General features: G+C 36.3%; 1 protein-coding gene across 3 annotated transcripts in view; it reads right to left on the bottom strand.

Moving 5' to 3' along the window:
• Positions 1 to 1,825: 1,825 nt before the first annotated feature.
• Positions 1,826 to 12,840, bottom strand: part of ANKRD31 (ankyrin repeat domain 31) — a 64,705-nt gene continuing 53,690 nt past the window's right edge. For all 3 annotated transcript variants that reach the window (XM_042012945.1, XM_042012947.1, XM_042012946.1), the window contains one exon: positions 1,826 to 3,383. In XM_042012945.1, the coding sequence (XP_041868879.1) occupies positions 3,232 to 3,383 (152 nt within the window). In that variant the 3' untranslated portion in view covers positions 1,826 to 3,231. The remainder of the gene's footprint in view (positions 3,384 to 12,840) is intronic.

The raw sequence follows: 12,840 nt of genomic DNA on the forward strand, positions 1-12,840 counted from the left end.
TCGGCTTAAGGCTGGTAATTGCATAAGCCACCGTGACCAAGTTGTAACTGAGTGTTTGATCTCTCACTACAGAAAAGTGTAAGTGAAATCAAAAGGCCACAGATGATAGAAAACTCACCTGTGGGTTACTCTGCTACAGCAGTATTGGAGTAAGTGATAAAACCTTCTGCCACAGAGAAAGCCAAAGCCTTAGTAAAAACAAATACCCCAACAAACAAAAAACCCCACATCCATAACCCAGAAAAACATATAGATAAAAAATCACATAAAAGTTTTTTGAATCCTGTTCTGAAGTCCCATTCCTTAGAAATGTTTTACTCCCTTCTTGTGTCATGTTTTTCTTGCTACAGCCAGTAATTTAGCAATTCAAATTTCAGATCACCTAGATAATTTCCTAACCAACTAGTCAGCTGACTACTGGTGACCAGAAAAAGGGCCCAAGTCTTATGTAGGCAATTGCTCGTTCTCTTGATTTAAACAGTGTATTTTCCTCCAGTTTAGTATTAAGGTTTGAAGACCAGGAAAAAAGTCTTTGTGTCATCATGACAAAACACTTGCCAACTGCAACTGCTTCAAGAATTTATCCAAACTCCTATGGCAGCATTATTCATCCCTCTCCCTCCCTCCTAGCTGCATTTCCACCATCAAAAACCCAAGCAGTATTTGTGCCTTGAGTACTGTAAGTACCTCTTCCAAGCTGGTTTTCATTCCTATTATATTCCCCCCTGACCTGCTCTGCTTTGCCTGGCAAAAAGGTGCAATGTTTTGTGTTGATCCTCTGCTTAGAATCAGTTTAGTTCTCTTGGCACCTGCCTTTACTTCTCTTCTCTTTTCCATGTGTTTCTCTTGCTTACAGAGCTTCATGACCTCTGTCTGATCTGTGTTACTCAGGAGGTCACATTGGTTCCTGCTGGCCTTAAAATCTATGGATGTTGTGTTGTATCATCTACCTCCCAGCTGCTTATCTTCCTCTTTACTCATTCTTTTGAGTCTTGCATTCTTCCTTACTGGTATTAATCTCCCCGCTTAATTTTTTTTCAATTCCATCTCAGCAATAAATAAATAAATAATTCTGTGGAAATATGAATCTGAATTCGTGGCTTTTGTTCACTGCATCATCTTTTTCTCCTTCTATTTCCCATGTGAATATTGAGAGCAGTCAGAATGCCAGGAGTTTTGTCTTACTATTTGCATTATATCCTTTTTTACTTTAGCCTGTACCACATAAAGTAAGTGCTAACTCACAGTCTAGAAATGGAGAAGAGGTCTACTAAATAAAAGAACTGAATCATGAAAGCAGCAGGAGGGGCTGGGAGAATGAACTGCCACTTGTGAGTCGAAGCTTTTTTACTCTGCTGCAGTTAGCATCACTAACAGCTGCCTATCTTTGACCAGTGACAACCACTTACAGTTTTATGCAAAAATCACTTAAAAAGTATAAATTTAAAACGAGAAAACATGATGGTTTAAGTTTTTTCTAAGTCTTAATAGGTCTTTACACAAAGACCAAAGGATTCCAGCAGGGAGATTAGAGAATATTCACAGTTTTAAGATTTGGGGAGCAGAATCATACATTTGTTAGTCATATTAAGCCATATATTGTCAAGCTAATGCTTTTCTCAAGATGCTTATATACAGTTTAAAAACTGAAAAAAGCCTCACTGGTAGATTACTTTTACATACAGCATCTGTACGAGACAGTGGTTTTCATGTAGCACTTTGCATTTTTACTTCTTTGCTCAGCTTGAATCAATTCAATTTTCTGTCACTGCATCTTAGGATTGCCTTAGGTCATGTAATCACATTAATACAATGGACCAAAATATTACTGTCAAATTCTCTTGTACATTAATTTTATTAGACATCTTGCAACAAAGAAAAAAATGTCAAACAAACAGGTAATTCAGAGGTCATTTTAACAGTCAAATCTCTTTTACTTTTCAGTGAAAGTGCAGTATTTGAATGAGCACTTCCTTTGAAACAATATGCCTTCAGGTTTGTTTTGCTGCTGCAGTTGTGAGACCACTCCATTTTCTTTCTTTGTGAAACTGACTTTACAAAATACCTGTCACTAGGGAGCTTTTACCTTTTTTGACTTCCAGGCCATTTGCATTTCTTTAATATTACAGCCCATGAGGCTATGATTGCTCATGCATCCTAGGGCACAGTACTCTAGCTCTCTGCACATCAGACCCCTCTCACTTCCCCAAACAAACTTCTGTTTAAGACACTAATAAAATCTTTGCAGAAGAGCTCTTCACACTCCAAATAGCTTGCTGACGTTATGTATTAACAGGAGATACTTCCCATCCTATTCACTGGAGTTAGGAGTAGCAGATACTATTATTCCATCTCTTCTTATAATCCAAAGAACGAATGAGCAAGAATGCCACTTGAATGCAAATAACAGTCAAATGTGTTACAAATATGCTGCTAAAGCAGATTCAAACACTGTAAAATTAAAACAAATAGAAATCCTCCAGACATTGGGATGAATATGTAAGATACTGTTAACTGGCGAAATTCGTGTTCAGCAAACAGGCTAATAGCATTTCCTGTCCTATGCCAGCACACTTTCTGCCTATCAGAGAGATTTGGCTGGAACATTAATGGAATTTTCCTGAGCACTTCCAGTAGCTAAGATTCCCCTTTTAACCTCTCTGAGAACCTGCCCCCCTTCTCAAATGTTTTTATATATATATATATGCCACATAAAACAAAGCTGCTGATGATTTTGAAGGCTGCTTATCTTGATTTTTTGCCTAATTAACAGGTTATGTTTTTACACAAATATGGACTGCCATTTCTGATAGCACACACTCAGCCAGAGCAGTTCAAGGTTTCAGTGTAAGAAATGACTGTCAGTGTTGATGCCTGTCTGTTTCTGTGCTGCCCCATCAAGCATGGGCAGTTACTTTATTCTTAAATTAAAACTTAAAAGTTCATACCACGTTATCAACCTGAAATATAATTCACAATGAGCATCACTGTGTAAGTCTTATCTACTTCCCCATTTCTTAATCTTGCAGCACAAAATTAAATATTGACAGTTATCCTTACTTGCTACTCAGTACTTCCCTGTTCCTCACTTACCCAAACAAACTTTCCATCATTCCAAGTGCTGGAAAAATGATTTATCAAAATGACAGTAACAAAGTACTTAGTTCTAAAAGCTCAATTGTTTACTTTTAAGTGATGGCAAAGAAAAAAGTTTCAGCACTCAAGAAGTCTTCAGAATCCAAAATTTTTGCATTCTTTGTAGAAACTCCAGTATTTTTCCATTGCAGAGCATGGTAGAAATTCCTCTTTATGTACCAGTACTGTCTCATGGAATTGAAGAAAATGTGTCCGGCTTTCCACTGAGTTGAACTGGACAGAAGAGCCTGTTGAAAAGGAATGCAAATGATTACAGAGTGTAAATTACAATAATGGAAAGCAATCACTGGCACTATTACCTAGAAAGGTGTTTGCAGTTTGTTAGAACCTTGTAAGCACTAGTGATCCCTAAGAATCTGTAATGTCCTCTAGGAATCTTGTGAGGTAAGGCTTGCGACATCTTACCACTACACCTCACTCAGACCCAGCCTTCAATGAGACAAGGGTCATACTACACTTCCTGGTGCTCAGCCTGAGAAGCCATTCCAGACATTTCCAATTATATAATAGGAAAATGCAGTTGTTCTTTGATACTGCTTGAATTTCACGTATTATGTCCACAAAGAGACATGTTTAAAGTACTTTCCCAAAATAAGGAATCTCTCCCATAGAGAATGACCGTCCTAAAACGACTTTATAAAAAGGAAAGTGTACACCTGTACAGAAGAAACTGCAGGACTGAACAATAGGTATTTGCAATATTCAAGTATTTGCTGGACTGAATTAACTATTGCAATGCATAAATTCAGGGCACTTGTGTCAGTACAGGAGAAGTGGAACTTTTTTCACTGTTAAAAATCAGTAACAAAGTAACTTTGTAAAGATCCACCAGTAAGAAATATTAGAAGACATTGCTCCATAACAGCACAGACTCCAAAAGGCACTTGGAACTGTGGATTTCAGAGTTACTTTAATACATCTTTCATCCCCACTTTCTCCCTTCAGTATCCTTGCACAAAGTAACAGAGCTGCTGAGCTGCCACAACCAGCCCAACACAGAAAACTGCCAGTGAGGGCAGAACTGTCACACATAGCAGATGGTGTCAAGAGAGAGAACTCTCATGGACGTGGAGATGGTTTCTGTTTAAAAAAACAACAAAACCAAAACAACAAACCACAACAAAATACTGCGTCCAAACAACATTCAAGTGTCTCAAGAAGCAAAACAGGATACGTATTTCAGGATTATTAGATCAGTCAAGATAAATCCTTGTCAAAATGCAGAGAAAACATGTTTAAAATGACATCAGTTGGCCATTTAGCTTGTACTTATTACTGGGCGCTCATATGCCATCCCAAGAATCTTTCTTTGTTACCACTGTTTTTTATTTGTGTCACTACACTGATTCTAAAAAGCAAAATATATTCACTGAATGGACAACATCATTGGTGCCAGTGATAAAACAAACAGTGCTACTTGGCAGGTGTTAGACCTTTTAATTCCATGTCTTGGTGCAATTTCCCTGCCATTTCCTGAGTTCCAGGAGCACACCCAAAGCCAGCAAAGTAGCAAAGTGCTATTAGAAGGAAAAAGCTGGTGTTCAGGAGTACAAATAGAGTCTGGTGTGTGAGGATGTGTGTTGTTCCAGATCCATGACACTCAGAGCAAAACTTCTGACCAATGACGACAGGATTGTATTTGGTATCTTACAAGCTCGGTACATGTTCAGTACACATAACACAGTACATAATGGGACAAAACGTATGATCTGATGTCTGGAATATATTTAAGTATCATTGACTGCAACAAAGATGGGCAGGCTGCACACAAGACCCACGCGAAAAGTTACATCACAACACTCCTCACACTTACAAAGCAGCAGTCAGTCACACCAGAAGAAGCCAACTTATACACTCATTTAGAAGTTATGTTTTAAAGGGCACAAGGAATACTTGGATAAAAAAAATCACATAATAGTTTTAAGGACAAGTTCACCTAAAAATGATCTTAAAGTATGTCTAGGATTCTTTTTAATAAAATAAACTGGCAGAAATTGAGATGAAATGTTTTCATTAATGCTGAGTATATGGTGACATGATAGGCATGACTTCAACCTGCTCTAGTTTGTTGAAAAGAATGGGGGTTTTTGTTCTGAAATGTCCACATTTTGTATGCAAGTAGAGGGAAAATTCTTAGCAAAGCCCAAAGTTAATTTAACATCCTGTATTGATAGATAATAATTGAAGAAAAGATGTTCTTTTCTGTACTGCAATGATTTAACTTACTGACTAAAAATTCTCAACTCAAATATGAAAGTGTAAGAGAGGTAAGACCAAATAAATCTAATGAAGTAACTTTTTTTAACAGCAGCTAACAGCTCTCTTTGTTGATTCCTTTGTGTCAAATTTATGTTTTACCTATTATGGATTAACATTTTGTCAAGTAAACATCAGTATTCCACCACAAATACTTTGCCTGAGTGAATAATTAAAATATCTAATCTCTATAATCTCTACTTTTCAGTAATTTTAGATAACAGTCAACATCTAGCAAAACCACAGTAATTTATACATTCTAAAACTGCCTTTCTCAGTTCTGACACCAGTGCTTGATAATGAAGTTTCTATATGCATAGACAGTAATTTTTCCCCAGTAGGTATGAATCAGTGTTTTGGTCCCCATGTTTCTTCCTCTGACACAGATGATTAATGGCCTTTGCATTTTACTTTCTCAAGTCTTTCTCCCCTTTCTCTCTCCTTTTGCTATTATATTTAATCTTCTGATACCCACTTTGATGTTTTCTTCCTGCATTTTGCTGACTGTTAAGTCTTATCCCCTTAAAAAAGACTGGCAGTTTAGAGGCTCTAAGCAGCCAAGAAAGGTTCCTATACTGTTATCCAAAACTCAGTACCTCGGGTACAAAGCAAACTTAGTAAATTTAGACACACAGGCAGGGTCTTTCTCTGCTTTCCTAACCTTGCTGTCCTATTCTGTCAGTTTTCTGTAATCTTCATGAACTGTAAGATAAAGTATCAATATCAGAATGAGCTTTTTTTCCAATAAATATGGGGAAAACACATGTGTCTCTTCGTAGTTTTTCCATCCTACTTATCAACATCTCTTCTGTCTTTGAAGGCATCTATTTTAGTCTTATAGTTTTGAAACCACTCCGAACATTTTCAACTTCTGTTTCCATTTTGTTGCATCTCTACCAGACCTTGTCTGCCATGGCTGCTAAGAATCTGAAAATTGTATTTAAGGAGAATTCCCATTAATGGTGCAACTACTGAGTGTCTAAAGGTTGCATAAAGGTTAGTCAGTGAAGATAAGATTGCCACGTCAGAGCAGAGTCACTATTTTCTCATCATTAAAATAGCTCCTGAAAGATCAGGTCTTAAAAATCCCACCAGTATCTACCTTATTTTTCCCAAGCAAGAAAGTACTAGGGCTATCCAAAAACACAGTTAAGCATTTTATAACTATTTTACTGGTGCAAATTATCTGTAAAAGAATTTAAATGCTCTTGTAGTTTAGGCAACATGTTTGAGTAAATTTACAGGCATCAGTAAATCCAGTTTAAATACTTCTGTAAAACAGGTAATGATTATTATCAGATCTGATGGAAAGATGAACTGATATGCAATATCTGGCAAAGTCACAGGATATTTCATTCTTCTGACTCAAAAGGATCTGGTTCAGCACAGCTAGTCTAGACACGGGCTACAGATGCGTAAGCAAAGAGAAGATCTAAGAACAACACACTTGAAGGTGACAGCATTTGATCTAGGGTGCCAGAGAGAGGTATTAATAGAACAAAAATCTGTCTTAAGTGCTTTCAAGTTTCTTGGGCCTTATCCACACTCCCCTCAAGAACTTAGAAAAGACCTGTCACAATCCAGGAGTTCCAATATGCATTGCCAATTCCAGCCAAGAAAGGCCTCAGAAATGACAGCCAGCACTTCACGTAAACAACATTTTTGGGCCATCTGAATCTTTAAAAAAAGGCTGCTACTGAATTGAGGCAATAATTCTGCCCACGCTGGTGATAATTTTGAAAATAACTTTTTTTTTAGATTAAGTGTTCCCATTACCTATTACACTGAACCTGGACATTAGGACCCGGATTAACACCTGAAATTTACTAACTAAGGTGAAAAGCTTATCAGAGCAGTTCAACATGGTACTGGTTTATTATATTCTACAATTATTAAGGATGAAGAAGAAATCTCAATTAGAGGAATATGAGCTTTAGGCCAGTTTAGCCTGAAACTAAAGCTTTCCTATGCCTTATTTCCCTTTAACCCAGATATGTAGTGGCCTGGTATATAGCTCTTTTTTTTCCCTAAGATTAGAATATATCAATGGTTCCTGTTACAGACACATCAATAACTTATTTTACTCAATATTTTACTGAGGCTTGAGTGAAATCAAGTAACTGCCTTTTGTGTTCTTCAGGGTTTTTTTTAATTTGTATTCATAACTTATCAAATGGAAAGAAAAGTTGATCGAGACCTGGTATTTTGGAAAGAGATGTGTGTGGACAGATTGCCATTGTAAGACCAGAACTTTCTCTGACAAAATACAATGTTTTCCCAGTAATTTAATAGTTTTTCCCCTTTAAATGCATTCACTTTTCTTCAGGTATCCCCACAGTTCTTGATTCACTTCCCATGATATAGATGTCAATTTTTTTTTTCTCTTGTAAATGCTGGAGTCCAAGGTCTCTGTCCTTACAAACCAATCAGTAAGGAGTCATCTTTTTCTAATGATCAGATTAACCATGTCGGTCAGACACCTAAAGTTACGGTGGTGTCCACCCACTACAGGATACGGGCCAGCAGAGATTTTGGCTAATTGCATTGTGATCCTTTGTGTCCATCTCCATCCCAATGTTAAAAGTACCTTTTCCCCAAGAATTAATCTATCAAGAGACCTAAATTATGCACACTGCATTTTTTGCATTGGTAATTATGAACCTTTGAAAAAAAAATCAAAGGTTATTTATAGCATCGTTATAATAAATAAATCATTTCAGTTCAGAAGCTCCTTAATGGACTATAATGACCAGATAATTCATAGAACAGCTATAACAGTGCCAGAAGGACATAGAGCATCTCCTGATAGTACCTTAGCCTATGTTTTTTTCCTTTACATACCAGGTATGACTCACCATGGATAATCTGTAGGTTCAGTTCATCATCTGCCTATAACGGAAATTTTTATAGCAGTAATGTGGAATTTAATTCATACTTTCACAATTCATCATCCTATTCCACTGCTTCTAGATAAAACACTATATTTGAGAAAGAAACATTTCTTTCTCCACTCAAGGGATAGTATTCCTCAGAAATTCATGTTTTCTTTTTGTCCTCCAGTGAGATTGGCAAAACCAATGTCATAAAGCAGAAAAAAATACTAGGTGTTTAGAATCATTCTTCTTTCAAAGTATTCCGTAACAGTGGCCTTTCTTGTTGCACTGTGTCTGCACGGGAAAAGGACTTGCAGGTATGATTAAAGACCAAGTATTCATGACTTTTATTCTAAAGCATCAGTTTCAAGGTTTACGCTGAAATCTCAAATTACTTTATGTTTTATGTGGTAGAAAGTATGATTCTCACAAAAGCACCCAAAGATGTTATACTTTTTCAAGAGACACAGTTAATAGCTCATCTGTTTCTAAATGACTGAAAAATGTATAACAGAAATATTATTTATAGCTTTCTTTAAAGCATTGTCCAGATAAGTGAAATGAATATATTATTTTCCATTAACCTTCTGCCTATATCATGATCTTATACTATAACTGTTTTTTGTCTTCTCCTACATATCCTGGAGTATATGGCTGTTCCACAGTACCAAATACTTAGTATGTGACACATTCTGAATGATTATTTTTCATGGACCTTGGATTGGTGTATCAAGATATTGTTAGGTTATTCATTGAACAATGGTGGCAAAGTCAAGTCCGCCAAGGTACTGTAGAAATCCAGCAACGTTTCAATAGCTGTCTCAGAGAAACAAAATAACAATTTAAATCTTAGTAGCTCTTCTTTGATATAGATGTAACATGATTTCTTCCCCAGAATGTGAAAAAGGTATAATTGACATACATGCCAATACTGAGAACTGTGTACATCCTCCCATAATATAATCTATGTTCAAGACTGAATTTATAAAGAAATAAAATAAAATAAGTACTTCTAAAATGAAACAAAATGGCTGGTCCCATTTTTCTCACAAAAAATATTTTTACACAGCTATCCAGATGACCTTTCAGTTTCTCAGTTAAGTCAATCACCCTATTTAAATATCAAATTACCGAGTTTAAGCTCAACATCAACAAAGGCGTATACTAGTATCCTTTCTTAAAAGGCACAAAGATTGCACGAAAAATAATTGTAGGAGACTGTTTTAGTATGACTAGAAGGGTGTAGGTTCCCAGCATATGATTCTTTCTTTTTAACTTATTATGTTATTGTTGTAGAGTTGATTATATAATGATTCACTTGTATACTCACTTGAAAAGAAAATGGTTCTCTAAAATTTTTTCTAGTCATTTTAGAAAACCTGAACTTAATGTGCCAAGATAGTACATAAGAACTTCCAGGTCCAAACTTGGGTAATAAAAGCCAGAACACTTTAAAATTCTTGCAGTTTATAGCAGACTGAAATGCAGATTGGAAGAACCAGAAGACAAGTTATAAATCAAGTTTCAGTTCAGGTCAGAACAGCCATTTGAAAAACCAACCTCTCCTGTTTTTCATGCACTGGCAAAATCTACAGTGACTGTGATTCATTTGTTGAGTTTTACGTACAACCTCAGAACAACTTCTAGAGCCTTCTCCTACACTATAATCATGTGCTGTTTGAAACACTGAATTGTTTTGTTTAAAAGCTTTGTCCTAACTTTGTTAAAAGTGATTCCTGAAAGAAAACAAGATAAAAGTGTGATAAAAATCTGAACACTTCCCAAGGTAAAATCATCAGGTAATCTCCTAAATACTTTCACCTCAGATTACCAATGTGGTGTCAAAATAGTCTGTCTTCTCTGTTTAAAGCAAAGCAGCAGGTGAAGCCAATGCCTCTTGAAGCTTGATGTGTATCACACTGCCTTGCATTTATTGCTTTCCTAAGGAAGACAAGAAAAGATGTGTTCTAGGAAGATTATCTACAACATTTCTGTTTGCCTCAGTCTTTTTGCAGTCTCCATGGGACCACCAAAGCAGATGAAAATGTTATAGTGCACCTGATGAATTAAGAAGATGGGTCAGTTATCAAAGGATTTTTTTACAACTTGTTTCACAATGTTAAACGGCCAGAAAGTCAATGTTCAAAGCACTCAACTAGCAGTCAGTTTCAGTACTCTTAGCTGGATTTAGGGGAACACAGTTTCTGTATCAAACAAAAAGGAACAATGGTTACAAGTGTTAACAAGCAAGTTTCCAACTAGATATATGGGGGAAAATTCATCAAGAGCATGGTTAAGCATAGGAATACCCATGCCTGAAAATAAGCAGAATTTGACTGGACAAGGCATTGAGAAACCTTATCTAACTTGGAAACTGGTCCTACTTTGAACAGAAGGCTGGACTAAAGACCTCCAAAGGTCCCACTGAACCTATGTTAGCCCATGATTCTGCGCAATCACATTATCATCTGGTTTCTTCTGAAGTGATTTTCCAGTTTCAGAAGAACCTGGTTTACAGGTAAGAAATACAGACATTAAATACTTAGAATTGGCTTCCATGATATGCAGTCCCTAATAGTCGTTTCTTCCTCCACCCCCTCCACCTCCCCACAATTTCTGGCCCTCTGAAATGTGATTTTTGTTTGACTCTTGCTGGCCACATACCTCAAGTCTGAATCAGTCATGTGACATTCTACCTTCTACCCTGCTAATAGTCAAATAACAGCAGGTAGAGGATTTTGGAAAGCAAGAGGAAGGAAGCCTATACCTCAGCCATGGTATGCAGTTACTGGAAAATACAGCTTTGTAAATTCTGCAGACAGAACTGTGTACTTTGCAAAGTATGTCAGGACATAAAGCAAATGCCTGGAACTTTACAGTATTGGAAAGTACTTTCAAGTATTTTGTCTGTAAGCCATAAAGAAGAGAAAACATTTTAATAGTTGCATCTTGAAATACCCCAGAGACTGAAAAATATTACAGATAGACATTTTTGTCTACAGTCTCACTTTTCTTCCAAAGTACACAATACAAAGAATATATACTTCATCTCCTTGTCTTTCAGAGTCACATAAATGGGGACATAGTGTAGTTGGTGAATATTCTACTACAGGTAAGGAGGAGAAAATATATATTAGATGTCAGGGTTTTATTTTTGTTTGTATGTGGTTTGTCCACTGGGGGTTTTTAAATATTTCAAGTACTTTTCTTTCACATTACTGTTGCCATTATTGATGGTATGATAAGATACTACTTCAATAATACCCAGTCCAAAAAATTCACATATACAGAGTCAAGCTCCTTAAACCATGCCATTTTCCCTAGAAATAATAAACTTGAGGTTCTCAGTTTACATCTTGACTTTTCAACCACTAATGTTATTCATCATTTTTTCCAGCTTTCCTCCAAAAACATGAAGATGAGAATAGTAAAGTTTTCTAGTGAACATAGTTTCTGACATAATTGTCTAAGCCTAACCAGAACTCGGGGTTCTGATGTGGAGTACACTACAGCACAAAATATATCCTTGTACAATGGGCTAGATTTGTCGTTTGGACTATGTTACAAAGTATCTTTGATGGTTCAAATATGCATATGAGATCCCTGTCCTGAAAAGTTTACAATTTAAAGTATAATGGAAGACTGTTGCAAATATGCACCTGCAGTTTTTTCTAGTAGCTTAATTTTACGCTTGTCTAGGATGGTACTGACATACGTAACAGCTAAGTTTCATTTTACTGGAATGATTCACATGGATTTAAATATTCTCCTGTTAAGTCAGCCATTTCAACATCACAACTTGTACTGGTGCACAGTACAGGTAGACTGACTAGCAAAAACCCTGAAATTAATTACTTTTCTATCATTTTCCAGGACTAGTAAACCACACAAAGGAAACTAGTTTAAAGCCAATTTACACAGTTGAGCTTTACATTCAGATTTTATTTAGCACAAAGTAAAACAGCAATGGCATTGTGTATGTGTCCAGTTCTCTGGAAACAGAACTAGAGGGCAAACCAATGCAGCAAATCCATCAATGGGTTATGGGCCTTCTCATAGCACTTGCAAAATTTCATTTAAGAAACTTAATGAAACACTAACCCTGAGACATTTGCTTGCAAAGGAATTTCCTTCTGAAATAGGAGTTTGCTTTTTACAGTTTATTTTTAAAAATTTGGTCAGACTGTGAAACTTGAGGCGCTTCTCCTCAGACCTGTATGCCAAAGATTTGAGATCCACAAGGCAGAGATGTCAAAACTGAGATGGTGATTAAGTTTTTTATGTATTATACTGCGTGTTCAGCAGCTTTTTTTCTTCAATTGACAGAGTAATTATAGTAGGTATGAACAAAAACTTATGTATGGAACAACATTCCTGTAAATTTCCAATTTATTAATTTTTATTATAATATATATCTTTAATTTTGCATTATCTCCACTGTCTGTTAATGGTTAGTTTTGCTGCAATATTTCTCTACACTCTTGCTGTAACTTTTCCATTTAGGACTGAGCACGCAGATGGTAGGATGGCAAAGACCATACATGCTACAAAACCA

Source organism: Corvus kubaryi, unplaced genomic scaffold, assembly GCF_017639235.1.
Source record: "Corvus kubaryi isolate FWS band 111438036 unplaced genomic scaffold, C.kubaryi_AGA036_p1.0 split1-37296, whole genome shotgun sequence".
NCBI classification, from domain to species: domain Eukaryota; kingdom Metazoa; phylum Chordata; class Aves; order Passeriformes; family Corvidae; genus Corvus; species Corvus kubaryi.